This window comes from Giraffa tippelskirchi, chromosome 1 (assembly GCF_054371585.1).
Source record: "Giraffa tippelskirchi isolate mGirTip1 chromosome 1, T2T-mGirTip1v1.2.pri, whole genome shotgun sequence".
Classification (NCBI taxonomy): Eukaryota; Metazoa; Chordata; class Mammalia; order Artiodactyla; family Giraffidae; genus Giraffa; species Giraffa tippelskirchi.
This window is the reverse complement of record NC_137275.1, coordinates 194,631,727-194,655,408: the sequence shown is the minus strand read 5'-3', so window position 1 is coordinate 194,655,408 and position 23,682 is coordinate 194,631,727. Positions and strand designations below refer to the sequence as shown.

At 41.6% G+C, this 23,682-nt stretch overlaps 1 protein-coding gene across 19 annotated transcripts in view; it reads right to left on the bottom strand.

The window, feature by feature from the left end:
- NTRK2 (neurotrophic receptor tyrosine kinase 2) overlaps positions 1–23,682 on the bottom strand; it is a 386,793-nt gene that overhangs the window by 226,021 nt on the left and 137,090 nt on the right. For 4 of the 19 annotated variants that reach the window (XM_081521676.1, XM_081521667.1, XM_081521680.1 and 1 more), the window contains one exon: positions 480–1,283. The exons of 14 other annotated variants lie outside the window; for them this stretch is intronic. In XM_081521676.1, coding sequence (XP_081377802.1) covers positions 1,246–1,283 — 38 coding nt within the window. In that variant the 3' untranslated portion in view covers positions 480–1,245. Of the gene's footprint in view, positions 1–479; positions 1,284–23,682 lie in introns of those variants that run through there. One more of the 19 variants, XR_014062590.1, reaches the window with a different exon arrangement.

The following is a 23,682-nucleotide window of genomic DNA, read 5'->3' as shown; positions in this document are numbered from 1 at the left end:
GAACAGCCAAACCTCACAGGGATCCCACTGGTGCACACTAAGGGAAGTGCACGCAAAGGTCACTGTGATGGCCACGTGCGTGAGACGGGTGTCCACATAAGACTAAGCCAGGGATGCAGGATTCTGTAACTCGAAGGCTGCCCCCGCAGCACTGAAGCTGGACACTATAAAGCACGTATTCATTAGCAACCTGCCACCTGTGTGCAGCTGGGGTCAGGAAGAGCTGTCCAGCTCAGGAAAACCCAGCGGAGTGGAGTATGTTGTCGGGGACTACCCTTCTTAGAATGTGGTCTCCTGCTCACAGCAGGCCAGCCATTCGGCTCGCAGGCCTTTTCAGAGCAAAAAGCTACAGTTCTGTCATGGGAACAGCATGAGATGCTGCGGCCCTCTCACTCGGCAAACTTCTAAAAAGCAGGTGGATCACAGAGGTCAAATAAAAGGGCATATGCACCATATGTATATATTTTACTTCTTTCTGATTTTTCTGAAACTATGCCTGACCAAAATCCACAGCCCCTGACCAATTAGCTTATTTCTTTTCTTTTTTCATTTCTTTTTTTGTCTGCTGATAAACTTTAAGGAAAGCATTACTGTTGATTGCATTGACTCTGGACCTTAACAGCCAGTGAAGGAAAGAAACTCCCAAGGATATCCCCAAGTCCCCACAGCGATGGAGCATATGCCCTTAACTCTTTTAGTCACTACTTTCTAGGTGGAAAAGTGAAACTTTCTGAATTCAGTACTGATTAAACAACAGAAAACAGTGCTAAAATTCATGTTAAATGGAGATTACACTGTTTAGTGTGTACTTATACCTGTTCCTAAACTTAGATTTGTTTTAAAACTTTGCAGTTCACCTTTAATAAACAGCAACAATGAAAATCAATACATTTCCAGTACGGTCAAACAGGACACACCTTTCTGAAGAGAAACACAATCCAACAGTATTTCAATTCAACTTTGTATTTGAATGATCGTGAGAACAAAAGAGAAGCATTAATTTGTTTTCTTGACTTTCTTAGCTGCCTGTTAGCTGTCTCTGCATTGGTGTCCCCAATTCACAGTTCACAGCACCTGCGGGCTTCATGCGGTACCTCCTGCAAATACCACCCACATCTACCAGGAAATCCCAGGTAAGAGGCACTTCCCAGGAAAGGTCAATGCCGGCCCCCAGAGTCCAGCTTACAAGGCAGCATCAACCAACAAGCACCACAGCCCCCTTCTCTGTCTTTTCCTTTATTTCAGTTACCCATCCAGTGGAATCTTATGAAACAAAACAAAACCTAAAAGAAACACAAAATAAAACATAAGTCATGCTCAAAAGAAAAATCAATGGAAAATAACATGCAAGTACAATCACTTTTAAAAGAACATAATAAATATCAAAACTGAGACACAACATGGAATATGCTTGAAAACATAAAGATAATGTAATTGCAAAACAGGAATCAGGAGAAAATGGGAGTCTCATTATCGAACAGCTTAGTTCTAGACTTAAAACTGAGTTTACATGGCACAGGAAACACAGGAAAGAGATGCAAAGGATTCCTGCACACAGTTCCACCCACAACTGTCTCAAATGTTAACACCTTAATTTAAGGAGGAGAAATGTGTGCACAGTAAAAGATGACCCCTCGATAATTTTTATACATAAGGAAAAAATAAAATCCAATAACAGATATCTACCCAAATTCTAATTTTCTTTTCCTACCTATAAAGCCAAATTATTTCTAAAATAATTAATTAATTACTCAGCCAGATCAGAGAACTGGCTGGCTTCACCTGGAGAAATATTGAGCTCATGTGAGGATTTAGATTTTTTTTTAGGAATCCTACTATTAATTGTGTGTGTGTGTGTGCATGCGCTCAGCCATGTCTGATTCTTTGTGGCCCCATGGACTGTAGCCTGCTAGGCTCCTCTGTCCATGGAATTTTCCAGGCAAGAACACTGGAGTGGATTGCTATTTCCCTCTCCAGGGGACCAACCTGACCCAATGATTGAGCCCTTATCTCTTACATCTCCTCCACTGGCAGGCAGATTCTTTACCACTGTGCCACCTGGGAATCTCAATTAATGAACTGCATATATTTAATTAAGTACCATACCATATCTATGGCACATATATAGAATCTGCTATATAAAATATGGTATATAGCATACAATATGAAGTATATTTGTATGTATATACATTACATATACAATTTAAGACATGTAGTATCTAGTACACATAATATATAAAACATATATAATACTTAATATCAACTAATTTTGCACACATCTATTGAGCACAAACCAAACAGTAGACACTGTAATACATGATGCAAAAATAAAGAAACTGGAGTTCCTTGACTTCAAATACTTCATTGACTCCAGATGGAGAAAGATGAGGGAATCATTTGCACAGTAAATCTACTTTGTGCCAAGGTATCTGCTAAACTCTTTGCTTAAATAAAGTCACTATAACCTTAGGAGATAGGTTCTATCATTATACCCACTTAACTGGTGAGAAAACTGAGGCCCAGAGACTGAGCAGCCTCTCAAGTTCTGACAGCTAGTGTGGGATGGAACTCAAATTCCCAGAACCTCTGCTGCCATGGCTGCCCTACGAGCTTAGAGGTGATAAGCTTTCTCTGAACTTGCCTGTGAAAACCCAGCAGGAACAGGGAAAGTTTTATTACATATAATTCTGTGAGTAATTGTATGAATCTTCATCAGCTTCATAAGTGACAGGATAGATGATGTCATAGTAGAAACCCCCAAGACGCTTCCAAGATGTTTTCAAGTTTAGCTTTGGAAGACACTTCTAAACCCAACCCTCCAGACTCTCGATTTTCCTCAACCTGGTGTCTGGTCTGCCAAGTGCTGGTGTCATCTGCCTCCAGAGCTGTAATTACCATCACCAAGCTGTATAATCATTTACAACAACACTAAAAGAGTCTATGGAGCTTAATTTCCATGGCATTTCTCTCTCCTGCCCTTCCAAGTCTCGGGAAAAGAACTAGGGACAAACACCAAACATCGTTTATGGATTTAATCACCCACAGAGCACTGAGAATTTAGGAAGCACACAGTGATGCTGATTAAGTCTCCTTCATATCTGTCTCTAGTCTCTTTCTAAAAGCCCGGCCTCCAGGCAAACACAAGCAGCGCTAGTTGAAGAATGAACTATGGCACGTAGCTTGAGAACAATGAATGAACTAACCTTAGCTACTCTTTCAGGTTTCAAGAGGGTGGATCTCAAATTCCTTCCCACTGAAACAGTGGGATTAATATGAGGATGTCAAGTTTGCCGATAAAAGCAAAAAAAGCTTGGAGATACAAATAGAAGACATCACCCTCAAACAAGATATTTGTTCATTCGATATACCAGTTTCTCTGAACATGCAATTTTAAAGGGTTTACTTGATTAAAATAACAACAGATTAAACTGCTAATGCAAACCTTATTTCCACCAGGTTTATGGCATTGGATTGGCCCAAAAGTTTGTTCATGTTTTTCCGTAACATTTGATGGAAAAACCCAAACAAACTTTTGGGCCAACCCCATACAAGAACTTGAAGAGTTTACTGATGTCAGTGTTTAATTGGAACCAGGTTGCTCTTCCAATTTGCTTCTATTTGCCACTTTTCTCTGCCATGCATCTCCCCAACCCGCACTACAGTCTCTTCTTTTTTTTTTTTTTTTGGCATTTTGCAGACATAGAGAATAGGCTTACGGACATGGGGAGAGGGGAGGAGAGGGTGAGATGTATGGAAAAAGTAACATGGAAACTTACACTACCATATGTAAAATAGATAGCAACAGGAATTTGCTGTATGGCTCGGGAAACTCAAACAGGGGCTCTGTATCAATCTAGGGGGGTGGGATGGGGTGGGAGATGGGAGGGAGATTCAAAAGAAGGGATATATGTATACCTATGGCTGATTCATGTTGAGGTTTGTCAGAAAACAACAAAAGTCTGTAAAGCAATTATCCTTCAATAAAAAATAAATTTAAAAAATGAAAAAAGATAATGTACAGGCTCTTTTATTTATTAAAATTGGGAGAAACAATTTGCTGGACTAAATGGAAGCTCTTTTGGACTGCCATTTGCTCAGGCTGCAACAGCATTTGCCTCATTTAAGTTGATGTCCCTCTGTAACCTTCTTCTGCTCTGCCTTTTGTGATGTGTTCTTCTCAAAGACAAACATCTCAGTTCCACACACCCATGCAAGAAAAGCAAGTAAAGCCACCCTAAAATACAAACTTTATGTCTTTCTTGATGAAAAGCCAGCTTGTTACAATAATAAGCAGTATGCACTATCTGCATGTAAAGCATGGCTTACACCCCCTGGCACCTCAAGGAAGGCAAGTCAGTCTCCTTCCCATATACTTGATACTCACACATACCACTGATACACTTAAGATATACCACCAACTCGTGAAAAATTAGTTTCATTTAAAACTTGACTACCTTAAGAAAATGCGTGCAATGCTTCAGGTTTCCAAAGGGTTGATGGTAAATTTCAATTAGGACCCCAACTTAGCCACCAGGATCTAATGACTTGTGCCCTCTCATGTGATAAGAAACCCCCAAAAAAGGGCCACAAAATGATATAAAACAATAGATCATTATTTTCTCCTAGTGAGGGGGAAAGTTTTTAGACCACAACAAATGGCTGAACATCTTGTGGGTTTAGCAGCCAAACGAGCTGTCTAGCTTCTGAGTCTGAAATATAGATATTTTGACAATGTGACATTCTGAAGCGTTTGCAGAATTCCGATGGTGCACGGTAGTTATCGTGACAACAGCTCCTTTATCAAAAACAACTCTTAGAAAAACTCTGCCACCGCTGCTTACACTTAGCTGAGCTAAATAAGAACAAGGATAAAGCAGGTGCTGAATGAGAAATGTGATGTCAAGTTGAAAGCAGAGAAGAAAAACACGGATGGGTCTCTGCTATTTGCTGATTCTGGATCCACTTATCGACCTCTTCAAAGAGAAGGACCAGGGGGCTGAAGGTCAGTGAAGCACTGTGCTTTCTTTACCATTGGCTTCTGACCTATTTAGATTTCTTTACATTCAAACATGCACACATTTTCCTCCTATTACTCAGAAGCAATCAGCCATAAAATGGCAAGGATCTGCAGTACATTTAAATTAACAGCAATTTATCTGAAGCAAAAAGGAAAACTGCTGAGTTGAAAGGATGCTAAGGGAACGGAAGGAAGATGCAGCTGCAATCTAAAAAAGCAGATCTTATCGCATTTGTTATTGGAGAAGTAGGAAAGTGCCAGCTCGGTGTCTGCAGGGCACGGTGCCACCTTGAAGACAGCAAGGTGGCCAGGGTGCCAGAATGGCAGCTCACCTTCATTGGAAAGCAAAGCAAACATCCCCGGAGCCTTCTGGAAAATGTTCACCAGGTAAAAATCAGAGAATCTCCTGTGTTCTTATAGGATTAGGTGTCCAGGAAATGGTGGGGGTAAAATGCTTTCCTTCAGTTAGACTTGAGCCAGGTGCAATTTTGTTTTATTTTAGCACTTGGGCTGAAACCCTGATTGTCCTCACTTGACATCTCTGTGAAACGTTCAGTTGTTGCATCAACTAGCCTTTGCTTTTGTGTCTTTTCAATTATATTTCATAGGTGAGTCACTCAGCCCATATGGCTGTTGTGATATGTCCCTGGTCACCCAGGAACAGAATGAGAGCTGAAATATAAACTCAGAACCTCTGGATGGTCAGTCCTTCTTTTTAAATGGTATCACCTGCAACTGTGGCAAAAATTTCCCAACAGTTAAACTTAGATCCTACTCTGCACTCATTCCAACAGCTGCTTAACCATCCTTCAAACACCTCGTTTCCTTCCCAAGGATGTTCCTTTTGTCTACACACCATCACATTCCTCGGAGAAGGCAACGGCAACCCACTCCAGTACTCTTGCCTGGAAAATCCCACGGACGGAGGAGCCTGGTGGGCTACAGTCCATGGGGTCGCGAAGAGTCGGACACGACTGAGTGACTTCACTTTCACGCATTGGAGAAGGAAACGGCAACCCACTCCAGTGTTCTTGCCTAGAGAATCCCAGGGACGATGGAGCCTGGTAGGCTGCCATCTATGGGGTCGCACAGAGTCAGACCCGACTGACACGACTTAGCAGCAGCAGGAGCATCACATCTCCTAAGATCACCTTCTACCAAGCAAGCCTTCACCATTCTTGAAGATCCAGCATAAAAGCCATCTCCTTCGAGTAATTAGTTCACTCTCTCTTAATTTCTACAGCATTCTCTTCCATTCACTAACATGTTCTTCTTTTGTACTTTTGCTAAAATTCTATATCTTTTCTGTTTACTTTCCTGCATCCCAGACTTTAAGCACAGGAGGGTAGAGAGAGCATGTCTCTACATCTTCTATGCCCTACCTTCCTCTCAGGCTACCAAGGACAGCATACATTCTAAGCCACAGCATAGTAATGTCTAAAACTTTTATAGCACTTTGATGGACTTGGGAAAAGAACCAAAATGGAAGGGAGGGGAGAGACAATACAGTGTAGGGTCTGCTGCTTCTCACTGGTAACTGGTTTAATCAAATCACTTCAAAGCTTCCTGTATAAAATCACAAATTTGGTCAGAAGTGTACGGAAGGTTGCAGAGTTAAGACACAAGAACACCCAGTGAGCACCTCTTGAAGCATTTTCAGCTCCTGGGGGAATAGTACTAGACTTGGTTCATTCTAATTCTCATGATGATCAGAATTATGGGGAGTGGGAAAAAGGAAGCTGTTGCCCATTTGTTAGCTGAAGACCAAAAACTAAAGTAAATGGCTGAGGACGGTCAGCAAGGCTTTTAAAGCTCAGGTTTGACTTCATAAAATGAAGTTAAGTTATGAGCTGAAAATTAATGCAGGAAACACAAAGTTCTTGGCAAAGCCTGAATGTGTAAGGAAAACCAAAGCTCTTGCACAATTAAAATTCAATGATTTGAAGGAGGATGTGATCTGATCAGCAGGGCCTGATGAAAAGTGTCCAAGGCCACAAGCACCATCATATCAGGGATTTCACATAGGATGGGAAGCACATCCAAAGACCAAGGCCATTGCAATTATCTGTGGAATAACCTAAAAATGCCATAAGCAGAGTAGGAAAGAAAAAAACGTTTATGGTTTAAGGGGCATTAAATACTCAAAAGGCTTGTACTACAAACAGAGTGAAATACCCAAATCAATCTATTGTCCTCCTATGGGTTGTGCCTTGCCTTCTGACTTAGGACAATAAACATACACTGCAAGATCTATAGGGTAACTCTGTAAGGTGAAATGATATCTTCCTAAAGACACTATTTCATGATTCTCAGACCAGAGGCTTACCAATGACTCAAACATTCAATACATAAGCATGGCATTGTCAATTTCATTATAGAAGACCACATACTTGCTGCTGCCAATATAGATTTGTGTCTAGATTTGTTTTTGCCAAAATACTCCAGACAGTGATTCTTCTTAGTATATGAATCCAGAGTACGATGATGTAGTATCCAAACAGAAAACAAATGATGTAAAACCTGTTGCTCAATTAACCTATAAATACAGAAACCTGCAAGAACCTCAAACATACAGAAAGGAAGTTGCTCAGTTCTGCTCAGCCGTGGGTAAAACCAAGGCCCATAGACCAAAATGGATCTGGAAATAAATTTCCAGAAAAGTAAATAATGCATAAAATAAGCCAGAGAAAACAAGTGGATGTGGGGCAGCCAGAGCTGGTCTGATGGTGATGATGATGGTGATGATGGTGATGGTGATGATGAAGATGAAAGTAGGAGATGGAAAAAGGAAGAGCAGGAGGAAGAGGAGAACTTAGAGGTAAAGCACTGTTGTTGATGTATTTGAGAGACCTCAAGCATGTAGAGAGGGTAGCCCCAATTACTGGAGCGTGAACACAGATATAATAAGGCCTCAGAGCAGAACTATGATCCCATGTCCAAATTCAAGCTGATCCTTCAAAGAAGAGAGTAGGTAAAAGTAAAATTTGTCCTGGACCACCACTTTCTGATTAGGCATTCCAAGATATGCTTTAGCAACAGAGTCTGAAAATTATTAACAGTTAGGATGCCTGCTAAGAAAGCAGCTATCACGGGTCTTTGGAGTTCCCAGTGTCTCTGCCTATTACTGCAAAGCAGGAAAGTCAGATCCACTAATGGTTCCAATGAAGCAGAGAGGAAGGTCAAACAAATTACCTACTCTTGAATAGAGGTACCTCATAAATCTCATCTCCATTCAATTAGCAAAGTGCACAAGATAATGAAACCTCAGCTAAGCACCAAATAATCCAAAAGGCAAAACAAAGAGAAGTGAGGTTGATAATCTACTGCTGCTGCTGCTAAGTCTCTTCAGTCGTGTCCGACTCTGTGCGACCCCATAGACGGCAGCCCACCAGGCTCCGCCGTCCCTGGGATTCTCCAGGCAAGAATATTGGAGTGGGTTGCCATTTACTTCTCCATTGCATGAAAGGAAAAAGTGAAAGTCGCTCAGTCGTATCCGACTCTCAGCGACCCCATGGGCTGCAGCCTACCAGGCTCCTCCGTCCATGGGATTTTCCAGGTAAGAGTACTGGAGTGGGATGCCATTGCCTTCTCCTGATAATCTACTATCTGACTACAATAAACATGAATTATCCAAATCTGCCTGAGAACAGGATCAAAAAACAAAGGCCTTTGAGCTACCTGGAAATGGACATCTTGGGAGGTGGACTGCATTCGATGCTCTGGTGCAGACAAGGTAAAATTGCCAAAGGCCACATCCTGAGGGCTTAACTCTTGTTCTTCAAGGAGTCCAGTTAGTGTGGCCACTCCCCAACCCTGTGATGGTTCCCTCTCTCATATGTTGCTGCCATACCACCTCCTCCTCACTGCCCAGCCCCCACAAGCAAGGGCATGACTGTCAGCTGCCCAGGGACCTGCTCCCAGACTACAGTTCTGCCTCCATGGCTGCTTCAGGCACATTCAGGAAGCTGCCTGGCTTCCAAGATTCTCGTCTGGCCTCAGCCTTTTATGCAGAAAAGTGTGCGTGCCTGAGTTTAGAAACAGGAGACTATTACGAGGAGGGAAGGAGGTCCTCCACCCAAACATGCCCTTTTTCTCTGGGGCCTTTTCTCCAGGACAACATTAGCAGAAAGACTTCCATCACCTCAGAAATTATCTCACCAGAATGAGAAATAAAACATGCCTCTCCTCCAGAACATCTGAGATGCTATGGGGAATTTGGGGTCTGGAAGGTGGTTCACCTGCCCCTGATGAGCCTATGAGGAACATGACCTGACACTTTTATGCCAAATTGAAAGTCCCAGATCAGACCCATCAGAAGTGAATCCAACTCATATTCCAGTGGTCATCTCTTACCCTAGCAAGGTGCGTAAGGTAATGTCCCAGACATGCTCACCAGTCTGAAAGAGTACCAGTCCATTCCTGCCACCAAGAACAGGATCCATGGTCCAAAAGCATTTCCCCATCAGGTGGAACCCCCAGGATGTTAATGCCACAGCCAATCCCTCTGACCACTCCTTATCAGCAACAGGTGACCCATTTCAAAAAGTCTCGATAATATGGAGAACCTACTCTAATTGCCATAGGAAACATGAAAAGTGTAAAGTCAATCCCATAGACACAGCATTCAGACTTGGGCAGCCAGATGAACCCCTGACTTGACTTCATACGCATTCAGACTTCGACAGCCAGCTGAACCCCTGACTTGACTTAACCCCAAAGTTCTGGAAGTCTCCACTGTTGTGACATTTTTACTTGCTCAAAAGAGCTCATTTTGGAAAAAGCCCATCCCACCTCACGACCCTGACTAACCCTGAAGCAATATCTTACAGCAGCTGGAACAGATGTCAACCTCAGTGCTTTAAGCACAGCAATACCCCTATCTGAAAGACAAGAAGATTCTCTATGCCTCGATTTTTCATGCAGTAACATAGGAAGTCCCTTCATATTTCCTTGGTTCAGGTACAATTTATACATGTAGAAAACTCTGAATTTTCAAGATAGTGCATTTTTACACACACCAGATTTCACAGTTTATTTTCTTTTTTAAATAAAGTATGCATGGCATACATGGCATACCAAATATAACAGCTTGGTTAAGAATTATAGCAACCATGCCAAGAATCAACTAGAACCAAGACACTGGAAAAACAATGTATTCTAGTTTTTTTCTTATAGTGAAAATTTAGTGTATCCAAACATCTGACATTATTTTAAGGAATGCTTTCCATACCTTACAGGAAGTTCTTTAGTAAGTCAAAGTGATTAAAAGGGAAAGGCTACTTACCTTGTAACTCTACACACATTATTAGTTCAAAACAGAAATCATCATCCACGTAAGCACAAGAGGCATTCAAAGGACATGTGACAGACAAATGCACTGCCTTATGTGAAAGTTGTAAAAATCTGTAATGTCACATAGATGAAAGGACAGAGTATAATTACTCAGGCATAGAAGTAATGACCGGATTATAAATTGTTCTTCCGTTCTTCATAATTATGGCCACTTACCATCCACTGTTTAACTCTACAAGATTCTAGAACTTTATTTATAGCTGGCATTGTAATCAAAATCTTAATAAGTACAGTTGCCCTATATTTTTATCTTCTTTGTTAATTGCACGAGGCCTGAAAGAAAACCACAAGGATGGCTGTTTAGAAGAAGCAACCTGAAGCCAGCAGAACTGAGCTTGGATCCTGGCCCTCCTGGCCAAGTTGGGGGGCCTCTCTGAGCCTCAGTTGCCCATTCTAGAACAGCAATGAAATAAATCTAACATATTGAAGTGAGTAGAGTTCATATGAGTACCTAATACTCCCCAAGCCAGTTACAAGTTCCTCAGCTCAGTACAGTGGCTAGAATTAGGACATTTAGACAAGGTGCCAAGCCTTGGAAATTCCAAACTATCCTACTGGTTTAAAAAAAAATGCATTTGAAATAATCTCTCTCCTGACCTTGGTCCACCTTCATTGAGTCCATTTAGGACTTTGTGGTAAATGCTCACTGTGACTTTGAACCAACTAATTACCATATCCTTCCTTAAAGCTTTCTAGATTGGAAGTTTCACAAACACTTGTCCTGTCCCAGACTGTATAGCCAAGAGTCTTTCTAGTTTATCTCCCAATTTTATACCTTCTTTTGTTTCATTTTTCATAGATGCCCAAATGTGTTTTTGAGGATATATTCTCTCTTATTCTCTCTGACTCTCTGTCTATCTTTCTCTAACCCTGTGTCTGTCTCTCTCTCATGTCTTACTTTCTCTGTATCTCTGGGCCCTTCTCTCATTTTCTCCTGTGGACTGGGAAGAATTGAGGCATATGTTGACATCATTATTTTTGTTTATCGAGTGGAACTTATGTTCTAGATTTTAATATGACATAATTTCCTCTTTAATAACCTAACTTAGTTTCCACTTTATTGGAAGTTATCTCACCATTATGTTTGTGGGGTTATTTTGTTTTACTCTACTAAGACACTGGGTGCAAAAAACATCCAATTTATAAAAACCTGATTTCCCTATACCTTCTCAAGTATATATGAGTCATATTTAACACTTCTTTCGGGAAGGGGAATATCATTTGCTTGTTAAGTATTGAAAAGAAAGGTTAGCACTTCCATTTTATAGATAAAAACACATAGGTAGAAGTGGGCTCAGTGATCACATTTTGTTTAAGTATACTTTATTGAAGTACAGTTGATTTATAATATTGTGTTAGTTTTAAGCATATAGCAAAGTGACTCAATTGCATATGGATATATATAAATATATATTCTTTTTTGATTCTTTTCTGTTACAGCTTGTTACACGGCATTAACTATAGTTTCCTGCACTATATGGTAAATCCTTATTATAAGTATATGTTTCATTCACTGATCATACAGTAATAAGTTACCTTTCACTGTGATGACAGGACATCAAACCGTCTTTTTAAATTATCTTGTGTAATTCAGCCTGGCACTTTAGGACAAAAAAAAATTCTCCAGCTTCATTTCCAAAACAAGGACTTCTGTCATCCACCAAGAGATAAATGCTTCAAGAACCAAGGGGACTTTAAAATAGGTGAAGTCCATCCACCACTGGGGTGTGCTAGGATGCTTTTGTGCTATTCTCTAGAATAATCATATGCTACTCACGATAATAATTGTACTTTCCAGATTTCCATTCACAGTCACGAGCAGGACACTTCCATCCTGCAGGCAACTTAGCAGCCACTGCAAATGATTGCTTTCAACTGCATTTTCAATCATAGGCCTAAACAAATTCTTTGTTATAAGCTATCAAGTAAAAACTCCCAGAAGGAAACTTTGCTCAAAATGTCCATTTTCACACTCCTGCGAAGCTGCAGTCCTCTCAGTTAGAAGCCCTGGGACTGCTCGAGAAGGCTGTGTTGAACCACAGCCAGCCACCAAAGCCATGGGCTGGCCAAGGACCCTTTCCCACTCCTCTCAGGAGGTAAAATGGCCTTTTGATGCCAAAACTGTGGCCTCTGGTTGGTGATATCACTGACTGTGAAGAGGGATTCAGGGATTTCACACCCATGATGGAAAACATCTGAAAACTATTCCATGACTTCAGTTCCAATTCCAGAACCACACACACCAAAAAAATTGCAAATATATTTTGCCTTTATCCACAGTTACAGGAGTCTACAGTTCCACAGCTGAGGAATATACATAGGTGACAAACATGAAACCTCACCTTGATAGGTGTTCAGTTTGCCCTTGTCCTCGACACCTATACCAGCTGCCCCGAGCCCAGGAGAGAGACACACACCCCCCCTAGATCCAGAGGTGCTTCTGAGATGTTGCTCATTTCCTCCCATCTAGCATCTTCTAGCAGTAGCTAAATGAACCAAACCCTAACTAAATTTAACTTAATTGCACCTAAATTACAGTCACAAAGCCCCTTCAGAAGATTCAGTCAATTTCTTGAGGGAGAAAGTAAATGTTTTACTATATAATTATAAACTTAATTAACACAAAATAAATTAATTAGGGACTTGCGCTCGTACTGAACACCATAGTTTAGCTGTTTATGGTTGTACTTTCTAAAGGAAGCTAAACCTGGAGAAGAGGGCAAACGTGTTTTAACTAATTCCATCTCACCTCTCTGAACCCCCAACTGAACTGTCAGATTACTGGTTTATACATGGCATCTACAGTTCTACAGAATTCAAGTGGAGAGAGCTTACATGTTCATCTCTAGGAAAAAAAAAAAAATTCCCATCCTAAACCACTAGTTCCTAGCTGGCAGTTCACTGAAATAACAGATGATTATACAAAGCAGAGTTCTCCATCCCAGAGTATAATGACAAAAACTCACCTAGAGCCGAAATAACCATCTGCCACAGATTGTTCCACATGGTTTGTTTGCTTGTTTGTTTTTTTTAATTCTGAGAAAGAATTAAAAAATGGTTTTGGCAAAGAAAGATGATTTCACAAAAATGACCCAGTTTCCAACCTGTGTTGCCTGAACTATTGTCCTAAAATTGCTTTTACCTGACTAAAGAGAGGAACAGGCTAAGAAGAGGAACCTCGAGGGTGATCTTGATGGCACAGAGTTAAGTTTTTTGGTAAGTGACAAAAAGTCTTGCTCTAATTTTCAAAAGTGTCCATAATTTCTAGGAACTCCAACCTGCATCTCTTATACTTGTTTTCTCCCTTGACTGCTGTGAAGGTGGAGAATAGCTGCTGTGCAAAATCTGACCCACAGGGAGGCAGGAAGAAGAGTGGTTGAGAGTAGGGTTCTGAAACTAGGATGTGCAATGATGGTGTGACTTTGGGGAGGCTGTCTCAGTTTACTCATCAGTAAAATGGAGCTAATGATGGTATTTAATTTGGGGTTCCTGTGCAGATTAGATAAGTTAATGTATATCAAGTGCTTAGAAGAGGGTGTGGCGAATGATACACATTCAATAAATATTAGATATTTCTTCACTCTATCTCTTGTCGGGAGCGGCGATAGGCATTACTGACAAAATGGAGGCACGGCCCCAACCCCCTCTCCTCATCCCGCAGGCACGGTCCTGGGATGAAGGAGTTAGGGCTTGTGATTCTGACTTGTCCTTTCCTTCCTCCGGTTGAGTGGCTGGAAAGAATGTTATAATCCATAAAGTTAACTATTGACATTTGTTCAAGGATCTTTACAAAGAATGCTCCAGGATGAGCACATAGGCTGCAGCCTGAGACCATGGGAAACATTGTTATCTGAAACCTGCCTGTAAGGGGAATGTTTATGGCAAAAGAAGTTTGCTGAGTTTAGGGGTTAGGAATAATTAAGAATAGTTAGAAGCTAAAAGTTTAAGGTATGTTGTAGTGTTGGCATATTTTACTATAGCTTATGGGAAGTAGGTATTTTAGAGACACTAATAGCTAAAAGCCTTTTTTAGGAGATGATGAGCTTAAGTTACTAGGGGATAACAGGATTTAAAGAGATAAGAAATAAACTGAGGAATGTAATATACAGCCCAGAGACAAACTTGAGTTACAATGTCATCACTAGGACACTTAAGAGGGAACTCTGAAGGACAACAATGATTTATGGAGACAGTAAATATGGGTGAGGGGAAACTGAAGATGTCATACCTCTGACCTAATGCTTTTGTAAAAGTATAAAAGAAAACCTGATGCTTAAAATAAACATGCAGCCCAGTGCTTTGAGCGAGAGACTGCATCATTTTCTCCGCCAATGCCGTCCATCCTGAGGGAACCCCTGGACCAGCTGGAGCAGGAATCAGGCAATCTCTTAGCATTTGTACCTTTGAACCAGAGAATGTGCTTTGTTCAAAACGAGTTGTGAACGTTTACTAACACAGACCTAATATGCTGGGCATTCTGGTCAATACATGCACCAAATGGAAAAGACAACGTGGTACTTATATTGTTAATAAAAGGAATCCCTATGTTTCAGATAAGAAGTGATCTATGTTGTCACAGAATCAGAGAACTGAGTGAAGAAAGGACACTCAGAGACCCTGTAGCCCCCACACCCTTGACAATGTCTCCATGTCATCTCAAAGGCACAGAGCCAGCAAAGGGCAAACTCAGGTGCTGGCTACAGACACAGAGCTGGAACAAAATGTCAACATGGTGCCAAAGACAGAAATAGAACCAGGTTTTTGTTGTTGTATTTTTTTTTAATTTGAAAATAAATATCCCAATGCCCTGATGGATCTTGTCCGAGAGTTTTGAATGCATTTCTGCTAAATCACCTATTTATCTTATTTTTATCTAAACATTAAATTGATTTCCACATGGAAGGGAAGTGGAACCTTAATCACTGTGTTCAGCTATCACAGAAGCACCCATGACCAGTGATGGTCACATGTTTTCTGTGAAGAGCCACATAGCAAATATTTTCAACCCTGTGGGACATTGTCTCTATTACAACTAGCATGTCACTCTACTGCTGTAACATGAAATCAGTCATGAGATATGTGAAGGAATGAGTTGGCTATTTTCCAATAAAACTTTATTTATGAAAAACAGATGGCAAGTTTCACCTGACCCATGGGCCACGGTTTGCAGATCTTTGATTATGCAACCATTGCCTTATATTGCTTTTACCTTAGTTCCTTTACCTTTGCCACCTTAAGCTTCCTCCTTAAATGAACTTTCATGCTATTCCAATATTCTTACTACGATATGATCGATATGCAGTATAATCCAATTTATGGTGTACTAGAAAGAAAAGCCAGCATGAATTTATGAAAACTCTAAATTATGAAATATGTTTAAAGAAATGCAGCTTTATTACTTTCATATATATACAGGAATTGAAATTAAGCCAATAAAGCATTTCCAGCATGTTTTGGAAAGTAGGGGGTAATTCAGCCTTACCCCAAAGAAAAGAAGAACTTAAATTTATATAATTCATCAACTGTTTTCATGAGATTTCTTCTAAAGGGCTTAAAAAGTTTGTTCCCTAAGACAGTGGAATATGATTCCTACTACCCTGTCTTATTCCATGATTAAACTATTGACTGATTTGGCGATTCTTTTGCTCACAGAAGATGCCCAAATACTCCACCAAAACCAATTTCTCACTAAATTAATGATCTGAATCAGCCAGAGTTTTTGAACTGTCAGAAAAACTAAACAAATTGTAATCCTATGACATCATAGACTGCCAGCATCTCTTGAAACAGCTGACCTTTGGTAGATATTGTGGGTTGCTATTCAAAATCCATCCACAAACCCCTTTTCCCTTGCCTCCCTCTACCTTTGAGGGAGAGAGGCCAATATTATTGATTTTCCAGTCTCCCTTGAAGCTAAGGGTGGGCACGTGTCATAATCCTGGCCATTGAGATACGGCAAGAAGTCCGGAGTGGGGGGGGTGGTCCTTCTCTTCTTGAATGAAAAGGTCAAACCTCATTGTCTTCTTTCCACCTGGCATACAGATTTGACACCCTGGAGGCAACACAGTCACCCCGAGACCACAACGTCATGAACATGAGAAAAAGGACTACCTGCTGCTTCCCAGGTGGTGCTAGTGGTAAAGAACCTGCCTACCAATGCAGGAAACATAAGAGATGCAGGTTCGATCCCTGGATCAGGAAGATCCCCTGAAGGAGGGCATGGCAACCCATTCCAGTATTTTTGCCTGGAGAATCCCATGGCCAGAGGAGCCTCACAGGCTACACAGTCCAAGGGGTCGCAAAGAGCTGGACATGAGTGAAGTGACTTCGCATGCACGCAAGCTAAGGATAGCAGAAGGAAAAGGTAGAAAGCCAGGGTCCCTGAAGGCACCATTAAGTCATCCGGATAGCTTTGGATACAGGAATCCTGGCTGTATGAAATGGGCTTCTGTATAAGTGACTGCTTGTTTTTGCTTGACACATTTCAAGGAAGCTTTGGGCTTATTTCTGTTAATCTCAGGGCTGGGGATAGGGAGAGGTGGAGGGTAAGGAGGACTCTAAAGAGCCTTACCTACCACTAAAAAGAAGCGATTGGCTTTCAAGTGACTGTGCTGCATTGGTGTGAAAACTAGAACTCTCTGCAACAAGCCATGTCACAATAATGTGGGGCTGGGTCAGGAGCCAGGAAAGAAATGCCCTAAGGACAGTCACCTGGGGCCCCAGAGAGCCCAAGCTTGGGGGCAGCCAAACCTCCCCCACGACTCTAAAGGGGTCACAGAAGTGACCGCCAGAGAAGAATGATACCCTCAGTTACATGATCAAGGAGACAAAGAAATTTGGGGCAAGGAAGGGGGTATTCAGAAGAGGAGAACTGAGCAGAGAAAAGATGCAATGTGAACGTATAACTCAGTGAGCCAGGTACTGCAGAGGAAGCATGGGGACTGGCCAGCCATTGGCCGAATCCTAGGGTTAGGTAGAACTAACAGACCCCCCCAGATGTCTGAGGGTGTGGGGGCTGAGGAGCCTGCGGTGGCTCTAGGAAGCAGCTGCCCGACATGTATCCTCTCTTCTCGGGGCCTCTAAGAGCTGTAAGATGGTGCCATGCTTGACCTGGGCCCATCTGTGTGATGGCCTCAGGTCCTCCGGGCTTCCCTTGTGCCCAGAGCACTGAGCAAGAACATCCATAGGTGCCTGTCACCAAAGAGGGCCAAAGAAGTGACCAAGAGCATCAGTGGGCATGAAACCAGCCAAGGGAGCCACAGAAGAACCTGGGTGGCCTAATGCTGGCAGCCATGGCAGGCCTCAGAATGTGGGCAGTGAAGAAACCCAGGATGGAGGGCCAGAGGCCAGGAAGATGCTGAGAAAAGTCTGTCCCACCCTGTTCTTCAGATCCCTGAACTTCCAGGGTTTACCCGAAATGACAACATTAAGAGGAAAATAAAGACCATAAATGATAGTCTCTCCTAATACAGATCTCACCAGACTGTGTTTGTGTCTCTCCTTGTTATCTCACCGAGAGTCTGTCTTCTCATCAAACACAGCGAGATGGAAACACGTCAACGAGGGTGAGATGCCCGTGTTTCAGATCATGATGTGAAGAAAAGGAATCCAGCCTACTTAACATCAGATTCAGCCGTCGTCCCAGACCTCCCAAGTCCCTCTACAGCCAAGAATTTCCCTTTTCGAATGATACTCACCTCGACCATAACTACAAATCTGTGAAAAGTAGATGGTGAATAAGGGAGAACAACCACGATTTCCTCATGTGACTGATCGTGTGAGGCACTTTATGTGTACACGAACTAATTTAAAGTGACCTTTCTCCTCGTATCAGAGATAAGAAAACTAGGAAGGTAAATAACTTGCCCAATCTCCAACAAACAGTAAAACACAGCTCTATCCAACCTCAAAGCGAACCTCATGGTACTGTTTTGGTTTGGCTTTCAATTGTGCTCTGCCATTTTGTTAGCCCATCTGTATTGCTTTTTTAACCTGTTAACTCTGTCTCCCAAAGAGGAGAGTCCAGAGCCCTCAGAGCCTTTGCCCCAACCCAGAAATAAATGGACCAGTGGCCCCCATTTGGAGGTGATGCCTCATTCTTATTTCTAGTCAATTTCCCCCAGTCTTCTTTCCTGTAATTTGGTATTTTCATAGATACAATGTCTCCTTTCTCTGCCTCTCTGTCTGTGTGGTTCATAGGCACCATCAAATGCTGAAAATGAGGGTTGAAACGTTCCTGGATGTAGTCCCAGAGAGACACACACATCAACTGTGACCACCAAGCCTCCCCCTCCTTGCCAAAGTTGCATCTCTGGACATGAAAAGAAAGCAGCTTGAGCTTGTTTGTAGTCGACTGGATTATCTGAAACCTCCCCAGCTTCCACAGCAGGGCCTGGCATGGGTTTTCTGGAAAGGGCCAAGCAGCAAAGATTCCCAGCTGTACGGTCTACATGGTGTCCCTCTGAGGCAAGCACTCCACTTTGCTGTTTTAGCACAAAAGCAGCCATCGAAAATGACACACAGAAGCTGCCATATTCCAGTAAAATTGTATTCATAGAAACAGATCTGGCCCACAGGTGTGCTGATCCCTATTCTGTAGTCATTTCTGTGACCCACACAGCAAGAGGGCTAGTTGTCCTCCCTTCCTCTGAAGTAGAACAGCATGGAAATTATTTCACATTAAAATATCTCAACCTGTATAAGTTTACCTGTAGGCTGTACCTCAAATGCCTTCCGGAAAAAACAATTTTTCAAAATCTTGTTTCATAAAATAATCATCTGTGTTTGTGACTGGAGAAGTGAATGCCTCAGGGTGGGCAAATGGTCTTGGAGCCGCACAGGTCTGTGGGCCACAGCTGGGAGAAGATTCCTGGCTGTGCTCACCATCCCCAACTTCACCATATGAAAAATGCTGCCTCTCAATTAGTAGCGCAGAAAGAGTAGTACTTTCATTATAACTCACACTCTGCAATTTAGGTCATGCCTACGGCAATCAATAAAACCCTCCACTTAGATTCTCCATGGTTAATTTGATCCCCCCCGCAACCAGCTCTAAACCAGTAGAGTTTGTTTTTTTGTTTTTTAAGTTGTTTTCAATTAAACCAATTTGTCACAGACACCTCTGTTCTCGACAGGGTAGTTTCTATGCAATTTCTTTTTTGTTTTGAAAATAGCAAAGTGGGCAAAATGCATGTGCAAGTGTTAGGCTCCAACCACTACAGTCTGTGCAAAGAGCTACTGGAAATAGAGAAGAGATCACACACCACACACACAGCTGACTTCCCTTATAGTCTGATTGTGCACATTCTGTACACACCTTTGAGTGTGTGGAGTGTTAGATCTTGATAGTGGTGCTAATGGTGATGACAGCTCCACTTTAATCCATCATTGGTACATGACAAACACCCTCACAAATGTCATCTCAAATCCTCATGGCAAATCCTCTCCCTGTTTACAGAAGAGGAAATCGAGGACTAGGGAACTGATAAAATACCTATTTCACAGGGAGGCTGTGAAACACTGAGGTCAAAAGATAGCTCAGGGTTTAAATCTCCTCCACCTTACTAATTTGTGACGTTGAGCAACTTCCTTAACCTTGGGCAAGGCTAGGTGTTCTCACTTGTAAACAGTGATAATAACATCTTTCTTAAGACTGTGTTGAAAGAACTAGATGAGAGAATGTCTATAAGCTCCTAGATGGACAGCTTAGCACATGCATTAGTCTGAACCAGAAGAAAAGGCCTCTATTTAACCACATCCTAGCCTAGGAAAGTGATAATTTCATGCTCAAACTGATAACGGCTCAGCAAATGGCAGTATTGTTGTTACTGCTCCAGGACAATAGCAGGTGGCAAAGAAGGGGTTTTAATCTGAATGTGACTGATGGTAGAAGCCAGTTCTTTTTTGCTAACCTAGTGACCTTCAGAGACATACAATGATACTTCTTACAGAGGGGTCTCTTGATAAACTGAAAATGACATCACGAAGCTGGTAAATGATAAGAACAACATGGGTGTTTTTTCATTTTACTAATAGCATTTTATGAACAGGGCAAAGCTATTTCATAATCAGCTTGGTATATACAAAACTTGTTTGAAGTATATTAACCAAATGTCAGTTGAATAAAAATGTGAACTGTCTCTCTCCTTTAATGTATGAAGGTTCATGATCTACTGAAAATTGGGATCTGCCTCATTAAACAGTTATAATTAACTCTGCTCATAATATTCTACAGTGGAATTGCTGTCGTGGTTGATACTTAACGCTAGGAGGATAATTCAGCAGCATTTGAAGAAAGAACAATCAGATTTTCTCTTTTCACATTCCATGTTGGGAACTGGGAGTAAACTGAACTTTCTCTTCCCAGGCTGGGGAATCTTAGGGTAAAGAGACTTCCCCTCAAATGCCTGTCTGCTCATTGACAGGTTTAAAAGAAATAACTTCCCATCTGAAACTAAACCACTTGTTGTTTTACCATATTCCCAGTGGTTACATATGTTGAAAGAGTCTAGACATTCTTCAAGCTTGAGTTATTTTTTAGACAATGTCTTTCAAACTCAGAGACAATTATACAAATTTTTTTCCATAAAATATGAGATTTTAATCTCCAGGGTGTTGCCTTATATGATCTTAAGACCCAATCAGAAAGAGGAAATTCTCCACTTGTTTTTTTTCTAAATATCAATAAATAAGAAAACATCATTCTTCGGGGCAATGAATAGAGAGGAAATACCATAGTCAAGAACACATTTGAAAATATTTGCATAGTATTTTCACTGGAAACCACATGTGTTCTCTGGAACTTTTCAGGGTGTCTACCTCTGAGGTGTCCACAGTCAGAAGAACTCTCTGGTGAGAAACTTTTAAAAGTAACTGTCATCACCGTTGGTTCTGTCTGCCTTTGAGTCTGCATGGAACCAAGGATTGCTTTGGAATGTTGCAGAGAGAAGGGTCAGTTATTTGACTCTTTTCATTTGTTTGTTTTTTCCCTTTTTGGCTGATGGAGACATTAGCAAATATAAGTAAATACTAGGACAAAAGCAGTTAACTCTAAGTGTTAATATAGATATTCTGGTCAGAGTCCTCAAACAATGAGATAACCAAAAGGAACACATCTGCTGGATGAATAGGAGTCATAGGCCAGGCCCCTTTCATCTCTTGATCACCATTTGGATGCTGGGTTGTACAACCATCAAAGCCCCCTTCATAAGGTACCAAAAGAGCATCACACTTGCTCTGTTCAGCAGAAGAATAAGATGCTTGAATTTCTCTAACGGCAGTCTGTCAGAGAGAACCTTTATTGTAAAAAGCTCAACTAAGCCAATATATACTAAAGTAAATAAACAGAGGACCTCCCAAGTGGCTCAGTGGTAAAGTATTTGCCTGCCAATGCTGGAGACACAGAAGATGCAGGTTCGATCCCTGGGTTGGGAAGATCCCCTGGAGAAGGATATGGCAACCCACTCCAGTATTCTTGCCTGGGAAATCCCAGGGACAGAATAGCTTGGCGGGGTACAGTCCATGGGATCTCAAGAGAGTCGATATGACTTAGTGACTAAACAACAACAACAAATAAACAGAAGACATGACATGACTAGGCAAATCCCTAGGGGGCAATGTTTACGTTTAAAAGGAAAGAGCCAATGAAAATATAACACAGAAATAACTGAAGAGGAGACACATGGATTAATAAAACCACATTACAGCCAGGCGTTTATTTAGCAATAATGATTGCCTTATCGGTGCAGATCAGCAGTTATAAGAGGGATTTCTCCATTGATTCCCCAGTTTCTATCTTGAACTAAATTAGTCTTTCAACTCCTTGAAATTGTATTGTAAACTCCCCTTCATACACCTACCACACTGACCCCCATCTCTTCCAACATCCCTACTGGCTCCATAAAACCCTATCTCTCTGCACTACGTCCACCCAAACCATTTTAGGACAGATGGATGGGATAGTTTTCAAAACTTTAAAAGAGACTAGCTGATATAGCAAATACCAAGGATGAGTGACCTTGAGGCTATTGATCAAGCTCTGTCTCTCTGTTGCAGAGGTAGAGAAATGAAGCAGTCTTCTAAATCATTAATGGATTCCTTTTCTACTCTTCTGTTCAACTCCCACATCCCTCACCCAAGCCAGGAATCTTCACTCTCACATCTTGGTGGGAAACAGTCATATTTCTTCTGTCATCATGTTTGAGAAGAGAGTACAATTTTCCCACTACTTAAAATAGCCAAGGGAAAACTGATCCACAATCAACTGAACAACTGTCTTGGAAAGATTTACTAATTTTTGCTCCTTCTGTGAGACTGATGGTTAAGTCTCCCTTAGAAATCTATTAAGAAGGTAACAGCAAAGAAGAGAACAATTTTTAACTAAAAGTTTGCTTGACTTCATTTTTCTAGTTAAAAGTTTTCTCTGATAGAATATTGAGATTGGCCTATAGACCATTTAGATTACAGACTGAGAGTGCATCCATGAACTAGGGAGAAACCCATATTAAAAATGTAATTGGGAGAATGCATTGCCTGGGAGAAACACAATGTCATATCTACTACATCCATCAACACCCTAATACACAACTTATTTATTATATATCCCTAATATACAAACTATTTACTATGTATCTCCAATACACAGCTATTTACTGCTGCTGCTGCTAAATCGCTTTAGTCGTGTCTGACTCTGTGCGACCCCATAGACGGCAGCCCACCAGGCTCCCCCGTCCCTGGGATTCTCCAGGCAAGAACACTGGAGTGGGTTGCCATTTCCTTCTTCAGTGAATGACAGTGAAAAGGGAAAGTGAAGTCGCTCAGTCGTTTCCGACTCTTAGAGACCCCGTGGTCTGCAGCCTACCAGGCTCCTCCATCCGTGGGATTTTCCAGGCAAGATATGTACCCCTTAATGTGCAAGCTTAGCTGCTAAGTTGGGTCTGACTCTTTGAGACATCATGGACTATAACCCACCAGGCTCCTCTGCTCATGGGATTTCTCAGGCAAGAATGCCAGAGTGGGTTGTCATTTCCTACTCCAGGGGATCTTCCTGACCCAGAGATTGAACCCACAGCTCCTGCATCTCCTGCACTGGCAGGCAGATTCTTTACCACTGAGCCATCTGGGAAGACATGTACTTGCAATATACACAAGCTATTTTGTTAACCAACCACCTAACAAGCTCCTAGGAACAGAGTGGCAAGAGCTTCTATGGGTAGGAAGACAGCAAAGTGGTAAGGAAGTTTAGAGTTAGGATGAGCTTGATTGATAATCTCTCTCTTCAGAGGGCAAGAAATGGCATCAGGCAGGGGGTGAAG